Source organism: Anarhichas minor, unplaced genomic scaffold, assembly GCF_050575085.1.
Source record: "Anarhichas minor isolate MPS153535 unplaced genomic scaffold, ASM5057508v1 ptg000045l, whole genome shotgun sequence".
Taxonomy (NCBI): Eukaryota; Metazoa; Chordata; class Actinopteri; order Perciformes; family Anarhichadidae; genus Anarhichas; species Anarhichas minor.
In genome coordinates, this window is record NW_027466491.1 from 4,177,392 (window position 1) to 4,197,965 (window position 20,574).

At 43.7% G+C, this 20,574-nt stretch overlaps 1 protein-coding gene across 2 annotated transcripts in view; it reads left to right on the forward strand.

Annotated features, from left to right (window-relative positions):
• Window positions 1–6,277: 6,277 nt before the first annotated feature.
• The window catches only part of wnk1b (WNK lysine deficient protein kinase 1b), a 77,588-nt gene continuing 63,291 nt past the window's right edge, over window positions 6,278–20,574 (forward strand). The window contains exons 1-2 of one of the 2 annotated variants that reach the window (XM_076111370.1): window positions 6,278–7,065; window positions 9,621–11,239. In XM_076111370.1, coding sequence (XP_075967485.1) covers window positions 10,301–11,239 — 939 coding nt within the window. In that variant the 5' untranslated portion in view covers window positions 6,278–7,065; window positions 9,621–10,300. The remainder of the gene's footprint in view (window positions 7,066–9,620; window positions 11,240–20,574) is intronic. The other variant, XM_076111371.1, reaches the window with a different exon arrangement.

Genomic DNA, 20,574 nt, shown 5'->3' on the forward strand with positions numbered 1-20,574 from the left:
GAAGGTGCTGTAAAGGACATTTGAATGATTCAGTCACTGCGGGAGGGCTTTGATAAGAAAGCTAATTGAATCACACATGCACAAAGACGTGCACATGCATGATACTCAACCATCGAGAAATACAATGCATCATATTTCACCTGGTACATTCACTGAAACTGCTTTTGTTGCACTCAAAATGACTCCAATTTTAGCATCAATATATTCGTCTAAACATTAAACAAACATACACACACACACACACACACACACACACCGGGGTTGAATGTTTTCTTGTGGCTCTAAGATGATTCATTCCCAGGAAAACACTTATTAAAAACTTATTTTCCTGGGAAACAGGAAATTAGATTTTTAAATCAGAACTGGAGTCAGAAAAAAAGTGTGCGCTCCCATTATTTGTTGTCATTCTCAAACATTTATTATATTATGAAGTAATTTGTATCCACTTGTTGAATGCCCCTCCGCACTCTAATTGTGTCTGTCTGGTTAACCCACTTGTTGACCCACCTGCACATGTTATCTTCCATTTACAGATTTTGCACTCTGCACATTTATTCTAACAAGATTTAGCTGCAGTGTATTGGAGGAAACAGCTGCTGACTGAAAAGGTTTAGCCCATTTTATTACCCTATTAACTACATTTCAAGGCTATAATGACAATTATGGTTCGGACAATGTGGATTTGTAAAATGTAGTCTACAGCGCCTACAAACACACACGCACACACACACTAGTGCAGACAGGCACACACATGCACGTAATGCCGGGTTCCCGCGGTCCTACATGAGGGACTTTGTGGTTATCGTTTGTCCCTCAGGCGAGCCATTATATTAAACTTCATTAAAACAAGTTTGAAACATGGCCAAACAAAGCATTTCTAATGGGACTAGATCAAAGTACGTGATTTCCCTCTTTTCTTCAATCTCCATGTTTAATCACATTTGTCTTTCTCTCCTCTCCTCTCCCCCCTTCTCCCCTCTTCTCTCGTCCCCTCCCCTCAGGCATTACCTTCTTATACAATTAAACTACAAACCACCATGTCATAATTAACCTGCTCCTCGCCCCGCAGGGAGAGAGACCTCATTTACGTTAATTGCCTCCAACAAGTGAAGATATATTTTTCCCTGAGGAGAATATAATGGGTTTCTCCTCGGTCTGTGTAGGGAGAAATATGGAACTGCAGAGCAAATGAGAAAATGAGCGAGTGGAGAGTGAAAAGTTTACAGTGAGATCAGGTGAAATCTGACAAACCACTCCTCTGGACTCTTTAGCGACACTATCTGGTAGAAGGATGTACTGCTGAGTGCTGTGCCACTGATCTCCACACTGTACAATGCCACAACAATTAGTAACACATCTGTATTTGATATGTTATGGTCCCTTAATTATACTATGCATACTTTGGATGAACCACGGCATGTCCATGTACAACTCAACCCATGTATTATACCTATGACTGTAATTGTTGCAATGTCAAAGCAAATAAAAGCGATTGAACCCAAGCTTAAGATTCTAAAGATGAAGAATCGGGGGCTTTTGTTTTTGCCAAAGTGAGCAGTCCCTTAACACAGGAGGGAATGGCTCAAGATGCACACACTCCGAAGCGCAAGCAATGCAGTGTCACAGAGAAGGGAAGTGACAGGTTCACTGTTGCAACATGAGATCTTTTAAAACATCCTCTGACACACAGAAACACCCGCTTACATACGGCTCACACACACACACAAACACACACACACACACACACACACACACACACACACACTCACACTCACGCTGAGTTACTGGCATACCAGTCATAATTCAAGTGATGCGCCTGGAGTGAAGTTGTTACATAAAGGAGGAAGGGGAAAGATTTAGAAGTAAGATTAATATTGCTGCTCCCCTCATCCGTAGATTTTGCTGAAGTGCCCTTGATCAAGGCACTCAACCTGCTGCTTAATCTGTTAGATTAAGTTGTACCACTGTGAGAAGCCTCTTGGTGCGTGGGTGTGTATACATGTGTGCAAAGCAGAGGTAGAATGATGCAATGCTAATAAGTCTAAATCTTAGTCTTTAGACGAGTGCGAGGAAGTTTCATTCATGGTCTCCACAGCAGCAGGTGGTTTGACTACTTCTCCAGCGGATTTTTATTTATCGGCCATTTGTTGTTTTAGTTTGATCAAATATTGAAAACAAAAGCCTGTCATCTCGCACAGCAGACACAGCCAGCATCCGATTGTATGTGTGTCAAAATATGAATTACACGAAGGACAGTCTGGGTTTAGATTCCCGGATAGATATGTAGATTTTACATTATTATCATTTAACAAGATTTCTCAAACACAATTAGAAAACCGATCCTGGTTTTATTTGTTTTGTCATATCACGTTCTCTTTGCTACTGTAAAATTGGGCTTTTGATGTCCTTATGAAAAAACTTAAATAAGAGAGTGACAGGGAGGCCTATAGCTTGCCTGCCTGAGCTGAGTTTCGACAAGTTCTCCAACCTGCTGTGGCTTGTTTGAGAGGCCACATTCTCAGTGAGGTGGGTCAACAAAGGGTTACACGATCTGTCAGTTCTCTAACCTGCATCCACACACACACACACACACACACACACACACACACACGCACACACTGAAATGCACACACACGGATGTTCATTTGAATATAAAGAAACCATCGACTGCTTAGTATGCAAGAACAGGTTTCAACACAGACAGATCCCTGGAAACACACACAAGTTGTCTTTTTGTGCAAAACTCAAATTCACCCATCCAGAAGTGATCACAGCTGAAGTTTCTGAGGAAGAGTTGATCGCATGCACACATACCGCCTCAACAGCCCTTATTTGCATGTTTCCCCTCTGCACATTATTGGTCATAGTCTTTTGCCTAATTATGTGTTTGTATATGTGTGTGTGCGTGTGTGTGTGTGTTGGTGTGAGAGCTTCAGAACCAGAAGCAGACATGCATTCATGCTACATGCATTCCCTCAACATGCACATAAAAAAAAAAAACTGTTAGTGTCACAAACTGTGCGACAACCTCCCTCTGTAAATGCAAATGAGTGTAACTGTATTTTGAACAGATCGGGTGATGTTCCTCCGCCGAAAAGGGTCAACTGAACGCAAATCTGAAAAGGAAATGTTTTACTGTTATCAGTGAGGCGTGAAGATAATATGTCACATGTTGTTTTTGTCAATGAATATAGCCAAAGGGAAGGGAGCAAATATGCAATGTAGAAATTTCTGAATGTAACATTAATCATCACCACTGCCGTGACAAAAAGAGCTGTCATTCTGATATTAAAGAATGGGCGGATTCACAGCCTGTTTTTGAGTTTGCACGCCAACACGTTTCTTTAGAAATGCTGAAATCCATCACAGAGTTCGGTGGAAGGCGGCAAAACAAGGTGGAGTTTTTATTCCAGTGTGTTTGACGGAAAGATGAAACCAGGTGACAAAAGGGTGGGGGCGGGGGGGTTCCCAATGCCCTCCATGTCAGCGAGTGAAAGCTTATGTTGTCAGAAGCTAATGAAATCCAGCTGTTTGGGTCAGTCACCCTAGCCAGACCTGTTGCTTCCTTCAACATAAAGGTCCTGTGACTGCCTGTGCCGTGGACAGCCATGAAGAAATTCCAATTGCCTCAAAAGCTATACACAACATTCAGGCATTACATTGACACCCAACGTGACTTGCAGTGCAATGATTACAATATGCTGGAATAAGCTTCAGTTTCTCCTAGATTGCTCAAAGACATGAGCCAATGACAGCTCATTCCTGAGTCAGCTAGAGATTAGCATTTTTTACCAGCAAAGTGTGATTCACACTGATATGTTCTGCTCTGTTGGGCACATGGAAAGTCACAGGCGTAGCGTAGCTGCAATACTGAGCAAATGATCTCACTATCAACAGTGGAAGCTTAGATAACGGCCATATTTGATAAGATAAGGTTTCACAGCCCATTGGCCAGAGTTGATTTTATGGCATATTGGCTGCTTTTGCAAAAGAACATTTGCATAAATATCTGAAGTAAGTAGAACGTGTGAAGCATGTTTTTAGCATGCCATTGAATGGGCTTATAAGTGGGCCAGCTGCTAATGTAAAAGTCCTCACAATTTCATGGGAAATGTGCCATTACTCTGAAGAAAAAGAATAGTTAGAAGCCTCAGGTTTTGTGCCGACATAGTTATATTTCAAATTACTTTGGGACCCACTTTGAAAAACCAATTCACTTTTAATAATGGAGCCATGAAACAGTTGGATGCCTGATAGGAAGTGAATAGGTCTCAGAGTGGTTGCTTTTCATCGATTTATTTATTCACAGTGAGAGAATGTTATGCTCCAATCAGGGGAATCCCTCTTTGGAGTGTTTTCATTTCAAGGGCCTTGGTGTTAAGTTGTTTGGACCCCTGCAGTCGAAAACAGACAGGAAGTCCCACGGAGGAAAGTGAACAATAGTGTGCAATATAGGAAGTCTTCCTCCTATTTGAAGAGGTAGACTTACATGTACGAGCAGGATGAAAACATTATCCTGGTCTGATTATCGTTGCCAGAGGCGCTGCAGCTCAATATCAGGATGTGTAGCTCTAATAAACAGACGAAATGTTGGATTCTAAAGTGTCCTGATGTGCACTGACTTTAACCTTTAGACCCAAAGAAAAACAAAAAATATAGAATGAAAAACAGCCCATGATCATCTCGTTATATATACTTCAGGTGATTCCTTCTGTTTACTGCAGTAATCTGTCATAAACTAGAGAGTAAAACAATATCAAGTCATATAAATTACATTTTAGGATTGTTAGACCCATTCTAATACATATGTGCCTAAGAAATATTGTAGGAATGTCATAGTTTTTAAAAAAATGAGGAGTCAAGAGCTTGTCTGACACTAGTGATGATGAGGGCGTCAGAGAGTGAGCAAGTGAAGGCCACACACACACGCACACACACACAAACACACACACAATGAGAGAGGAGAGACTGAATGAACACACACGAGATAATTAGGCATCATTAAAAAAGGTTGACTATGGATGTGTCATACGTGACACTGCGGGTTGTTGAATGGATACTCAGGATACTGGAGTACTGGAGTTTACTGCTGGCAAAATTCTGTTAAGACAACCAGAATAAACCGTAGTGCTTCCGGTGTAATCTTTCAACATAAAACTCCTATTAATGAAAATGAAGCAGCCCCTCCGCCAAAGAGTTTCACTTCAGAATAATGTGATTTTGACTCAGCGTTACGAAGGTAATTTTTAAAGTGCAATATGACTTTGACACGACTGTATCCATGATTTTTTATTTATGTATGTTCATGTTTAGGGAAACCACATCTATACAATTATATACAAAGATATTTTAAACAAGAAATTGAATTATCCAGTAAGTTAATGATTGCAGTTTCTTAAATCAGCAAATCATTTGAATTGGTAAATGTAGGAGAGGAATTAAACTAAAAACATAGTTTCCTACAACAACCTGATCAGTTAAAAAAAATAAAAGTCATAAACTACACACAGTTATATCTCTTTATTTTTAAAACATATAATACTGAATGTCTGAGAGCTCACAACTGTTGTAGCAAACCAGAAAAAGAAGGTGAGAGATGTTTCCTCTCCTTCCCCGGCTCTGTTTGTTGGACACAGCAGGTTCACAGCTGGATCTCTGTCACATCAAACAGATGCAGACTGCCGCCACTGCTGTCCTCAATTAAATAATAACAACACAGGACAAATAAGAGGTGTGGCACGAGTAAATAGCGTGAGAGCTGCTGCAGGATGTCCTCAGAAACACCCATGTGGCCTAAAAAAAAAAGTGATTATGTACTCAACAATAGCACTATTTTGTGGAGTAGATTAAACACACTTGGATGGATTTAATGGAGTCGCTCCCGGTGGTGGAAAGTACATTTACTCACAGTACTGTACTAACGAACACATTTGAAGTACTTGTGCTTTACTTTAGTATTTCCATTTGATGATACTTTATGACATAGAAGTCAGAGAAAAATATTGTCCTTTTTACTCCACTACATTAATCTAATAGCTTTTGTTACCAGTTAAATTGCAGATTTAGATTAATGATAGAAATAACGATAAGACTTTAATGATCCCTTGGTGAACTCCACAATCTACCTGGCAGTACAGCAAACCATAAGCCCCTCCTTTACCGACTGCATCATTAAAGTACTGTGCATATTAATCCATCCATAACTATGATTAAATAATATCATATACACTATTCTGAAATGGGTCAGTCTGCATAATGAGTATAATTGGTACTTTAAGTAAATTTCGACGCTCATAGTTTTGTACGTTTACTAAGTAAGACTTCCACTGGTCGTTCCTTTACGCACAGACCTCACCAGTGCGTTTTGGATGATAAATCGTATTTGTGTTTTAATTTGAAAGAACGAGCCCTCTTCCTGTATCGTCCGGCGGTGCGCTTGACGCGACACGTCTGCGTGAAAGCCCTGCCGTCCGCCTTGTCGAGTCATCGCCAGAGAAGAGCAGAGAGCAGACGAAGCCGCCGTCCGATGGCTTGAAAACGGGGAAGAACTGTGGATCACAGCGGATTTATTGCGCCACAGAAGCGAAACGACGGCCACGGGAGCAGACTACATGTTGCTGCGGATGAGGATAAAGCGCCTTTGAGTGAAACTCTTGCCTTTTTTTTTTTTTTTTTTTTGGTTGCGGCTGCAGACCCGGACACAGACAACACGGAGACAGGCTGAAGTACCGGAGCCGCCGCGGACACCAGCGAGCGAACTTGGCTTCTCTGCCCCGGTGGGAGGTGTCTGTCTGTCGGCTGCGGCTCGCTGCACGTACCGCTCACCACCACGCTGTTGGGACCTCTTTTTTTTTTTTTGTGAAAGGATAAGCTTGTATCTAAGTTATGTTTTTGTAAATAGCCAATTTTTTTTCGGGCAACCAACTGTGACTTTAATGTGACGCACTAAAGTGACATTAGTGCCGCGTCGGAGCGGACCCTCCACTGCAGAGGAGTAACAGGCTTTCACATCAAGTTTTAACCTTCGGTCCTACGGGGCCAATACTGCTCACACCGATGCAAAAGGTAACGGTGCATTTTTTGGGGGTTTTGTTTCATCATAAACGCTTTGTACGAACCGTGACTGGTCGTTGCTTGTGTCTTGTTTTGCCTGTGGGCAAAGTTAGCTGCATAGCCTCGGGTTTTTTGTTTTTGGAGCTCCTCAACAGGCAGTGAACCCCTCACTGCACGTATCTTTAGCTTCAGCTCTCTCCAGTAACTTGCACACCTTTTTCTTTTTCTACCCATGTAACATTCACATGTTCACACAAGTTAAAAATACATATTGTCATAAGTTCTCTTACGGCTCTCGTGCATTTTCGCAGAGAACTTGAATTGCTCATGTGCTCATTTTAACCTCCTTTTCTTTAATGAGAACAACTTAACGAATGCAATTAATTAATTAAGTGTCGGCATGGACTGGCGACGTGTTGGTGATCCCGATATCAAATCCTTTTTTTATTGTATTTTAATGATAATGTCGATACTTTTTTTTTTTTTTTTTTAGATACCAGCCATCTACTTCTTCTTTATGTAAAGCACGTTAGGCCACGCGACGCTTGAATGTTTATGCGCGTTATATATTTGCAACAGAGGAACGGACACGTGTGAAGATACTGTATCAGAAGAAAGTTGCATGATACAAGTGCTGCAACTCAATATTGACATATTTTTTATATATTCTTTTAATACATTTGAGCGTTTGCGTGATACTGTGTAAGCTAGCAAGACTAGTTTAGTTATGAAAGGAACTCTGACGGGTCGAAGCAGCACACCTGTGTGTAATTAAGAGTACGTACCTACCTAAAATCGTCAGTATTTACATTAATTTGAATTATAATGTTGCACACTGTACCTTGAAATTGTCACAGGCTATTATATCTTAGTTATTCAAATTAAGCGTTTTTACTCCGTATGGGTTTAGAGTAACACCTAACAACACCCCCTAGCTGTTGTCACTGTAAAAACAAACTAAACTAAACCACGTGTCATAATCATAACAACAAGTACAGATGATTTGTTTTCTCCTATGGTTGAATACATCGCCTCTCTTAGCCCAGAGGGCAGTCGGGTGCCATTAAATGCAAAATTGGGATCATGTCAAGGAGAAGCAGACAACCTGTACATAACATCATTATGCTAATAGTCAAATTGCATATAAAGCTGCACAGGACCTATTGGAAAAGTAGAAACCAGCCGTAAGGCACATGCACCTACTGTAGCCTCTTCAGTGCTAATCCCTCACCCACCTCCCTTAATTGAGGCAATATACAGGAGCCTGTGGGGCCCACATTACTCTCTGGTGCTGTGCACGGTCACTACTAGAGAACCATTAAGACACATTTAACCCAGTGAAATTTAAAGCATGTGTCATATTCTGTGTTGCAGAGCAATCTGAGTTATTTACACGAGATTATTCTGGCTGTCTGGCAGACTTTGTTTTGCTATTAAGTGATCATCACACGCCATCTGGGTTGATATCATAAAGAGGTTTGTGCAGTCTACAGAGACACGTACAGACTATGCAGAGTCGCTTAGTGCAGTTTAAATCCCCATTCATGGGCACAGATCTAATTGAAGAACCTCTATAGATGACTAAGTGAAAATGTGACGATTATTCTGCGTGTTTCTTTGTTGCCGATAAGGCTTCGTTGCGAATAATACTTGTGAAAACCTGTTGTTTCATACATGAGTTAATGCACTGTGAAGCCGAAGCAGCTGCTGCTCCTCTGTTCCAGTGCCACCGTGATAACGAACAGAGCAGACGTTATCTCCAGGACGTTATGTAAGGCCAATTCAGTAAGCGTATTCCTTACCAATTAGTTTTCTGTAATGCAATATGGCAAAGTGATATATTGTACACTCTGTGTGGCGGTTCGAGCTCCGTCACTCTTGAGGCCCCCCCCCCCCCCCCCCCCCCAACCTTGAGGTCAGCCCGGTGGTAGTGACTTTGGGCTAAATTTGCAGCGTGGAGCAATTAGGCGCTCACTCTGCTGCATCACTGCATTAACTACACGGGGGCAATTGGGGAGGGGGATGCAGATCTCTTTCTTGTTACCGAGCTTGAGTTGGAGATTAAAGGTGCTCAACCCAAGTAAAAATATTCACTGATGAAATCCCAAACAAAGAGTTGTTTTGTGGGCCCAAAGTCGACCTAATTTGGAATAATTAACTGCTTAAGACGGTGCTTTAATTAATGGGAAGCCCTACTTTTTCTTGTCCCGGTCTAGTTTTACCTACCGACTTGTTTAGAAGCATCCAAACAGAGGGTCTGATCTCTGCTTGGTGTTTTGGTGGAGCGGACAGATTTGTGATCCGCTACCAAAAACCTGTGGCAGCATTTGGCTGATTTCTCACCCGGCCTCCTGTCACTCGTATAGCGGATCGCTGGCCAAATGGTGGTAAAGTGTTACAGAATCTGGTAGCGATGTTCTACCAGCCACTTTGGCAATGAACCAAGTATAATTTGGGGGTCCCTTGAAGTTGTTTGGGTCAGTTAAGTAGTCCAGTGAAAGCAGATGGTGAATTAGAAAATATAGCTCCATCTTACAGCTCTTTTCTTTCTCTCTTTTTATTTCCAGTGACGAGGGCCGAAGCGGATCAAGCTGGGCCAGGCTAGGCCGGGCTAGGCCTACCTAACCCTACTGTCTGGCCTACTACGGGCGGGCCAGCGACCTCTCCGGGGAGTCCCATCTTCAGCGAGCACCGGGGGGCTTCAGCCTGTTCTCACAGAAACTTCACCAGACCTCCACGTCAGGCCGTAACGGATTGGATTCCAGTCGTGTTTTTGCTTCGTCAGCCTTTTGGGCGGCCGTACCGGTCTGTTGTTTCTTCTTCCATGTCGTGGATGTCCCTCTCTGGATGTTGGCAACAAGATGGATTCGGGTGTTAATTTGACGGTTGTCACCTCGTTGCAGTGCTTGCACCCCCCCTCCTTTGACTGTCTTTCACCCCTTCCCTCCCCATTCTTGAAGCGAAAGCTCCTTCCTCTCTCTCGGGGCTTCCCTGAGCCCTGCGCAGAAGGCCCTTGTAGAAACTGTAGGTTGTCTTGTTGAAACGGTCGACCCGAGCAAAGAGGAAGTAGAGTTGCCCATCCAATTTTTTTTATTTTTTTCCTTTTCCTGGAGTTTCATCGGAGGTTGGAGAGCTTTTCATTTGAAAAAAGAAGCTTGCTAGTAGAGATTTGTGCCCGCATTAACACAAATAAGTCCTTATTTATACGTACAGAATTCCTGTTTTGTTGTCTGAGCCTCGGGAAAGAATGTCTGAAAGCAATAGTGACAAAGCGGTGAAATTCATCGCCCCGGCCCCCCCTCCTCCTCCCTCTGCCTCTCCCTGTCCATCATCCCAGACCCCCCATGAGAATGTGAACGGCTCTGCCAGTTCAGACTTGCTCGAGGTGGACCAGCTCAGTGTGCACCCCGAGGTCCAGCGTCGGCGCCACACCATGGACAGAGACTCCAGAATAGCCGAGCACCGGTTCTTCCGCCGAAGTGTCATCTGTGACTCCAACGCCACCGCTTTGGACCTGCCCAGCAAAGCTGCTGTGATCCTCACCTCGCCACCGGACTGTGAAGGGCCTCCCGCCTTCTTCCTCCTGCCGCCCTCAGGTCCTGGACCCGGGGCACAAGACGCCGAAGGCGGGGAGGTCCCGAGAGGCCCCCATGTGCAAAGCTCGGCCCTTCAGCTTGGTCTCGGCGGAGCAGTCGCGGAGGGGCACGTAGAAAATGCCGAGGAAGATTCAGGTGAGGGCGGCGTCACGCTCGCTGTTCCCACCAATAGCAGTGTTGTTCAAGAACTTAGTGCAGGCGGAGCATTAAACGAGCCCACCCCGACAGTATTGGATGTTACCGACAAAACGGTGGGCAAGCAGCCCGACGTCACATTGCGTCCCAGAGGGTCGGAGGACCCGCGACAGGTGGCAAAGGACGGAAAAGTGGTAGAGCGTGTGGATAGCGTTAGTAGTCTGACCAAGGAGACGGAGGAGGAGAGGGAGCTGGCGAAGATACGGGCAGAGCAGAGGGAGGCCGAGAAACGAGTGCAAGAAGATATAGAGGAGGTGGAGACAAAAGCGGTGGGGACGTCACCGGATGGGCGCTTTCTGAAATTTGACATCGAGATCGGAAGAGGGTCCTTTAAGACCGTGTACAAGGGACTGGATACAGAGACTACTGTGGAAGTGGCGTGGTGCGAGCTCCAGGTGAGTCCAGACTCATGAAACTGTCCCCTCTTCAGTGTCTATGCCCTGTCGCTGTCTCTTCATCTGGCTCCGATTTTAATTAAATGTCACTTTGTGGTTGTCCCGGAGGTGTCTGGGTTCCATCTATGTGCTGAATTTAACCTCTTTTTTTTTTTTTTTTTCTAAATGATGTCTTGCATGTCCTACTTTTACCGTGAGATGGTGGACTCACTGATGCGTGAGAACTTCCTGCTCACCCAGGTGCTTTTCTGTAGAGATGTTGACAGTGAGATCACAATCTGATCTGAGACTGAGATACTGGTGCATGTTACATCCTGGATGAAGCGCGCATTTGAAGTTTTGATTTTTGATGCATTTCAGATAAAGCGTGACTAATTTATAAGGGCCGTAGTCCCGACTGTTTCAGCAAAGGGCAACAGTGAAGACAACATTTTGAATCAGATGCTTTCTATCAACATGTTTGGTTGTTATTCAGAGCAGAAACAATACGGTGGTTCATGCTCAGAACTTGTCCTTAACGGGAATACTTTAGTTTTGAATCAATTTTGTAGTTGCTTTGCGTTTAATTGCACGTTTAATCCTTGTGTGTCTTGAGTGAGTGGATGGGATTGCTGTGCTACACTGACATCACAAAGTCATACTCGTTATATGTGACAATGTTTCAATATTATTTATGCTTCTGTTTGACAGATAGCAGCAGCTCAGAGTCTCTGGTATTAAAAAAAACAGTGTGTGAAAGGATGATGTGGTGCATCCTGTTACCACCACCACAAGTAGCCTAAATGAGTCTCACCTGCTGGTGTCAGTTACTGTATGGTGGCAGGTTACTTCCCAGTCGCTCCAGTATAGTTTCTCCGTGGCCATAACCTGACTGGTCGCACCGGGCAGCTCCCAATCAGCTCGTATAGATGGATGCATAAAGGTCAACAATTAAGACGGAATCTTGCACACCGTGTGAAACAGGAGACCGGACGACATAGTTCACCACAGGATGCGGTTGCTGCATTATGGTGCTGCAGAAGTTGCAGTGTGTGTGTGTGTGTGTGTGTGTCAGAAAGAGAGAGAGAGGGATAAGAAGTTTGAGGAAGAGACATGTAGAGCAGTTAGATGTGGTGGTGGGAAAGATGAGGCAAGCAGGGGGGGAAACAAATGGTGTCTTTCTTTGCAGCAAAAAAGTTGCAGTCAGTAGTTTGAGATGTGAATAACAGTTCCAGCTGGTCACATGACATCGACTAAGCGGATTGTTTAGTGGAGGAAGACGGTGACATGAACTCACGTGGAACCGCTTGCCCTGATGAAACTCTTGCTACTGCTCCAGTGAAATAGATGTTTTCACGTGTTTGTGTTTTCTCAGTGAGCGATCATGTCCTGTGGGAGTGCGCGGTTGTTTTTTTGCCGGTCATCTCCATCACAAGACGCACCTCGAGTCCGCCTGAATCTCAGGAGCTAAAATCAGCTTCGCCTGATGCCCCGCGTCTAGGAAACGCCGGTTTGTTTGTCCGAAAACAAACGTGGAGCGTTCTCCCTCTGTAACACATGCCTCTTTCTTTTATTCTCTTATTCGTCAACCAAGGGGGAAACCTGTTTCTTCTTGACAGCGTTGTGGGTCGAAGCGGTTCTTTATCAGCTTAGATTCAGACCTTGCACTGATTTTTTTAATTTGTAATTTGGTTGAGTAATCAGAAGACGAAGTCTGTGTCAAAGATGACTGAGCAACTGCTGACATGTGGGAGTAAAGTTACATACACACACATGCAGGCACACACGCATAACAGCCAATCACAGTCACTCACTGGGTGGGCACGGGAACTAGAGATCTGTGGGAGTCGGGATCATCTGGAAACGTGTGCATGTACGTGTGTGCGAATATCTTTCCACCCCCTTTGACTCTCTTTAATATGTTTAAATTCGGGTGTCTGTTAGTGTGTGTGTGTGTGTGTTTCAGAGACAGTTCTGGGGTGTTGCGTCTTTACATTCTTTTGCCGTCTGATCCAAAGCAGGTTAACTTCTGTTTGCAGGAGAATCCAGAGATGGATGTAAACAGGAGGAGGGGGGAGATGGAGCAGACAGTTTGCTTAAGCTTCAGTGAAGAAATGGATTGATGAATAGATAGGAGTGGAGTGGAAGAGAAAGAGAAGGAAGGTCACTCGGCTTATCTTAAGGTGGCCTGTGTGGCTGCATGGTGATGATGGATGGGAAAGAAGAGGCTGACGCAGTTCTCTTGGAATGAAAGATAATAGAGAAGGGATCCGTTTAATCTTCTGTTACTATCCTAGAAACACCTTTAGCGGTATTGACTTCTGCTAACTATTACTTGAAAGGCGGGAAAATAGTGAGTGACAAGACATTTGCATGAGACAAAGTTAAGAGAGAGTCGACCACAAGAACGTAAGAAGAGGTGAAAGAAAGGAGAAGTAGGGCGGGAAAGAAATGAAGTTCTATAAGAAGGCAGGGATGTCGGATGGGAGGGAGGAGGGGTAAAGGTCAAAGTTGAGCCCCCCTGTGTCTGAGGCGATCACTGGGAGCCTGTCCAGCGTTCAGCTGTGGTAGAGGGGGTAGAGGGAGACACAGAGGCGTAAAGTGCGATTAAATGGAGTAAATTTCAAAAATAGAGAATTTCTATTTTTGTGAACTTTAGGTAACAGGTGGTCGGCGGAGGGGGGAGGATCAAGTCAGTGAGGAAAGACCCGGAGCGGGAGTTCAAGGAAGAGGGAGGTGATCATGGAGGGAGTTCAGTAAGAGAAATGGAAAACATGGGTAGGAGGGAGGGAGGCAAAAAGTGGGAGAGAAAAGACAAAGGAAATGAGGAGGAGGGGGAGGGAGAGGAGCAGACTAGAAATGAGGACGAAAAGAAGAGTGTGTGTGTGTGTGTGTGTGTGTGTGTGTGTGTGTGTGTGTGTGTGTGTGTGTGTGTGTGTGTGTGTGTGTGTGTGTGTGTGTGTGTGTGTCCTTAGGCTCTCTGCTCCGCTGGCACTCAAAGACCTTGAAATTTCTCTCTGAACTGCAACACAAGGCGGATTAGCCCCCTCCTCTCTCTCACACACACTCCATTAACAACCATTCAATCAGTGCCTTGAGAGGGAAACTGGGCCTGGCATGTGTTTATTGCACCAATGCAGAATATTTGTGTTTTGTCATTTACATTTTATTGCTTTAAATTTAGATTTCATACTTTTTGCAAACTCCTCTCATACTGTGCTTCAGTGAAATGTTGTTTTGCGAAGTCGTAGCACTGCGGTCTCCTGACAGACAAATCAAATCTAGCAAAGCTAATATATATAGCTCACTCTGTCCAATTTTAGCATTGCGGCAATTTGTTTACAGCGATGACCCATTTTAACCTGGTCCTGGTCCATCAGTTGGTAAAGGGCCAGAGGGAGGAAAGACACAAAATGAGGGCGAGCAGGAGGAAGGAAGAGGATATTGAGATGTTCGTCAGACAAATGCAGATTTTTACAGAATTTTACATTTTTATTAGATGTTGAAAAAAAGCAGCTCCTAAATTACTGTATTTACATAACTGGTGAAGCATTGCTTGTAAATATTTTGAGTTGAAGATGATGCATAGAAGCATAAGAGAGATTAAAAGCTGCATCCTGTAGTTTACTGAAGGATAAATATCCCCAGATTACTCCAGGGCAGCAGAGCTGAGGTGAAATGGTGAGACTTTCCAGAGGTTCAGATTTCCCTGACAAAACAGCCCACCGCAGCTGTGTCAAGCCTTCGACTCAGGCTGGTTCAGTGCTGATTGAGTTGCTATATAGTAGTTTTAGCCACCCCCCAAACACACACACAGACACACACACACACACACACTGACGAATGGAAACTGTGTCTGCAGTTTAAACATTTTCTCGTGAATGTTTTAAATGCTGGCTACAAATACTTTACTCGGTTCCTTTTCCTTATTTGCAATTAGACTAATGCCTATGTGCATGTAAACGTACGTCTGTATATGAGGTCGTGTGTGTGTGTGTGTATGTGTGTGTGTGTGTACGCGCGCACATGCTGCAGCTTGCTTTGGGGATTGTTGATTTATTCATTTGGCTGAGCCTCGCTGCAGATGAGCTCAACTGTTTAATAATAGAGAACTTCAAGTGGAAATGGTTTTTTTTTTTTTTTTTTTTTAAGCTCAGTGGATATTTCCTGTGTTTTTAATGTGACGGATAGACAAATGGGTTTTTGTGGACTTTTTAGTCCAAGAAGCACCTGAAATGATTATTTATAGCTGGAATGAGCACGTTCTCTGCCGTAGTCGAGACGTAAAATCACCACCAAGGAGACGGTTGTTGGTAAACGGCTTGTGGGCCTGTGCAGATTGGCTGTCAATCACCATACCACCATCACCCATGAGCTGTAAAACGGGCTGATGTTGCATCTCAAACGTGGGAATCTAGCAGTCGCAAGGCCAAACAAGTTTGTTTCCTGTCATGTAATCTGCTGGAATGACGTGCATTCCAGAGAATTTTTAGGAGATATGTAAACAGCCCCAAAGCCCAGCCAGGTTGATTTATGAGCGATAACGCCCCGGCCTGAGGTCGCCAAGTGTTCAGCTCTGGTGTTGGATTATCCAGAGATGACAGAGGATAAGAAGTGGGCACGTAGGAAACCTTCTTCTTTTCTTTTCCATTGATTTTATTGCTCATTCTCTATAAGACTCTTACTTTGTCTTTGTCCCGCCACATCTCAGACTCGCGCTCTGCCTCACTCCCCCTGTGTCTCTGTCATGTGTCAGTAACCAGCTGTGAGCGACAAAGGAAGGGAGGCAGAGAAGCGTCACTTCCTCATATGCAAACCGTCCCCGTGCTTCCTTCCGTGTAATATGTGTGTGTGTGTACAGTTTACCGTAATGTTAACAAGTAAGGTCAGGCCACCCTGCCTTTTAAGACTTTCATTAGTATCGATTTCAGTGGCAGGCTGAAGTGTCACATGGCCGAGGTGCCCTTTCAGGGTGTGTTATTAGTGTTCAGACCTTCAGATAGTAACAGTGTTAATAAAATGATGTTTTAAAGTAGCATACAGTCATTCAGATACAGTTAAAAACACGGCGCGTAGTCTATGCTTCCCCTCATGGGAGCGAAGCGTTTTATCACACACGCGCACATAAATCTCACGTGATAGCTTTCAGGCTTTGGATATGTGTGCTAACAGTTTAGTTATGTGTGACTGTGTGTGTGTGTGTGTGTGTGCCCTGAGTGAAAAATGACCTTCCTCCCTCCCACTCTGTTTATTTAGAAGAAAAATAAGGAAGTGTAATCCTGAACCCAGACTTTTGAGTCTGTGTGTGTGTGTGTGTGTGTGTTTGTGCAAGTCAGAGAGCTGAATAAGCTGAAGTGTTTTGGCACCTTGAATAAAGTCACCCAGCGAATGAAAAGCGCTGAGAGAGAGATGCCTTAGAAACTGCTGAGGGTGTGTGTCGGGGGTTACATTATATTGTGTGTGCGTGTTGATACGCATGTGTACTTTATGATAATTACAGTGTGGCATAATTCAAAAGCAAAATTCAAAAACGGGGTATGTGTGTGTTGACTCATGGAAAGGCCATGTGTGCTTACAGCTGGTGTGTGTGTGTGTGTGTTAAGGGGTTGGTCGGGTATTGGAATGCATCAGTGAGACATGATGACATCCACTCTGTTTTTCTGTTCTCTCTCTCTCTCACGAGTTCTCGCTTTCTTCTTCCTGCCTCATCTTTGTTTTTTTCAACCAGAGTCCCGCCTCCCTCTTGTTATCTCCTCCATCTCTTCCTTCATTATTCTCCTTCCCTCATCTGTTTCTCTCTCTGTCTTAATCCTCACCTCTTCCCCTCACATCAATCTCTTTCCCTCCTTAATCTTCCATTTGTTCGTGATTCCTCCTTCACTGCTGCTTACTCATTCACTTCATCATTGATCTTTTGTAATCCCCATTTTAAAGATTATTATCCAGGCATCTCTGATCTGCTGGAATTGCTGACAGAGATGAGCTGCAGAAATATTATATGTATGTATATTTGAGAAATATAGGAGCTGTATTTGAGCCCACAACACTGCTGCACCACTATATATTATATTCAGTATTGTCCTCAAGGAAGCCCTGAATCTCTGTTGTAATTTGGATATAACTGACTGCAACCTAGATTCAACCCCACACACACACACACACACACACACACACAGTAGCCTGACGAAATGCGAGTGTGTGCCTGATTAGTGAAAAGAGGGTTATTGTTTTTCCACATTTCATCTATTTTTTTTTTTGCCATGCAGGAAACTGCAAAACAATACTGACATTGTGAGAAATAATCACTTCCTGGAAATTCCGAGCCACGATTGGCCGACAGCTTCGGATCAGAGTTGGGGGATTGGGTCACGTTGTGTTGAGCCAGAAATGACAAATCTGGGATCAGATGAACAGCTTTCTACTTCCTCAGACACAATGAGACTACAGTGGATGCAGCAAGCAAAAACCGAGACACCGCATCGTTCATCGAAAATGTTATTTGAAAGGGTTACTCGGCATGAGAGAGCAGGTCCTCAAGGATACTTTGCTTTCTTTGGTGTAATTGATAGGGATTCAGTGTCTGGTTGAAGAGCCTCTTGTATATAAACAGCAACAGTCTACCAGCTTCTACCCAGACGGGGAGCTCTGGTTAAAATGAAACCTTTAGTGTTTCAATTGAAGGGCACTGAATGAAACTGTTGATAGAATGACAGAGGAAGTGGTGAAGATGCATAAGCAAAGACGAATTCAGTTGCATCACCACACCTCTGCTAACCTCTGCTAACTCGCTCCTTCAGCTGCAGAGATGTTGACGCATCAATGAAATGCAAAGACTAAAGGCATTTAGATTCCATTTCCAAGTGCCATAAACTCAATTTTTAGAAATATTGTCATTAGACAACAAATATTGAGAATCCACCTCAAGTGTTCGATGTCTGTGTTTCTCAGTTTATTGCCGCTATTTCACTTTCGTCTCCCTGTCAGAACATCGGTTCCGCTCTACTCCCCCTTTATGTCTTCTAAGTACAACATTTATTGCAGGTCTGTCTGTCCTGAAAGAGGGATCTTCTTCAGCACGCGTCACTCGACCTGGCTTCATGCTGCTCCGCTTTGATTACCAGTCGTCCCCATTTGATTAAATGCTAATCGCATTACATTAAACTGACTCATGACTAGTAAACAACAGCAGGAGAAAGGAACAACAGATCAACCAGTGACAGCAGGGCTGAATGCGTGCTCGGTAGACCAGTGTGCCTTCTTTACTGTGTGTGTGTGTGTGTGTGTGTGTGTGACCTCAGTCTAAAATAGATCTAGTCTCTAAACTGCTGGTCATCTGCATCAGCGTAAAGTGACCTGAGCTGCACTTCTAAGCCTTTGCTCTACAGCACTGTGTGCCTGTTTATGTGTCGTTTCTGTATGTGTGTGTTTAGTGTGCCCTTGCTTTTGTCTGTGCACTGTGTGTGCGTGTGTGCGCAAGTGCAGGTCAGTCTGTGTACTGTGTGGGTGTGGGTGTGTGTGTGTGTGTGTGTGTGTGTGTGTGTGGGTGGGTGGGTGGGTGGAGGGGGCAGCTCCCTGGTTTCATTGTGTCCCTCCCAGATTCCCCACATTCCAACAATAAGATGTCATTTCTTAATGGAATGGGTTATATAGTAATGTGTGTGTTAGCTGGGGTGTGTGTAGTCTCTACTCCATATAGATTAATGTTAGGGCCTTTTTCTGAAAATGTTAATGTTTTGTTTCCTTGAGTGATGCAGGATGACATATTTTTGTCCACCACCCAGAAGTTCGCATCCACTGGTTCAACAAAAAGCCAATGTGATTTTTTCCAAATAAACTTTGATATAATTAGCCAGAATTTCATAGTCATATTTGACTATTACTGTAAAACTGCAGCTTTTCTCTCGTTACAACCAACCGGAATGCAACACCCGCCAACAGTCAGGTCTTTGATATGTGAGAAGTCTATATGAAGAGACTGCAGGTAAAACCAATTGATGCTCAAGATACAAAAAAAAAAAAGAGAAACGGTTTTGGGTTTAACCGGTTCAATTACGTCTGGAAATAGAACCGAAGAACGGTGAGACGGCAAGAACAAAGTGTTGTATTGATGCGCTCCGTCTGTGTGCAACTGTGCATGGCCGTGTTTCTGGCTTTGTCGCTCTCCCTCCTATTTTGTGTCTCTCTCTCCCTCCATCCTCCATGACCTTAACTAAAGCCTATGGGGGGGGGAGACGGGACAGAGACGGATCAAATAGAGAGACAAGATGGGATTTTTCCCTAATTTTTTGTCTGTCTGTTCTATAAATAGCAGCCGACTGTCATCTGCTGAGCCATAACTAGAGCACAATGAGTGGAGACTGTGTGGCAGCATGTGTCGGTGTTGTGCCTGTGTGTTGTGGAGTCTACTTTCTACTCACCTAAAAAAAATAAATAGAAGATTTAAAGCTTAGAAACGAAGGTTGGTAAAATGCTCCTTTACTGTAATGTTGCACTGAACTTCAGGAGACAGTCGAGGATTCAAGAGCTTTAATCTGCCTCCTGAAATATTTAGTCTCCTCGTTCCAGTCTCCCTAAAATGTGAAATAGGTCTGTTGGTGTCGTACATTTTTTTTTTTTAGGGGCTATGAACATAATGGATGGAAGTTTTGATGTTTAATTAAGCGGATATTCCCCCAAAAATGTCTGTTTTTAGTTTTAAACGCTTGGCTCTAAAAAGTTTGCAGCTTGCTGCATTACTGGGTGTTCTTTGGCATGTGTTGGTGACGAGAGTAGTGATGAATGAGCAGTGGTGTAGGGAATTATAGGGCTGCAACTCACGCTAACTTTCATTACTGACGAACCCGCAGATTAATGGTTCTGTCCATGAAATGTCTGTAAATGGTGGAAAATTCATATTTATCGAATAATAATTATCGAAATCGGCTCAGAAAATCCATAACCTTCCTTTCTTTAAAAATAATGAATCCTTTCATTTGAGAAGCTGGAGCCAGCAAATGCGATTACGCTTGAAACAATACTAAAACGTTTTAATTGATTATCAAAGTGGCTGCCGATTAACTAGTTGATCATCTATTTAGACTCCGCTGACATTTGTTGCTCGAGATGTTCATTTGTAGGCTGCATCACACGTGATGATTAGCATGATCTATGAATTTTCAGGGCTAATACGAGTCTCCTCGGTTGAGCCAGAGCTTCTAATCTTAATGGTCACTTTCAAGGTGAGTTAGTGGAGAGAGAGTCTGCCTGCCACACTGCTGAGTCAATAAGAACAGGACACACACACACTGTGTGATGAGCTAGGAAGTTCTCCCCACCAGATTAGGAGTCAATCCCTCATGAGCCACAGTTTGCATGAT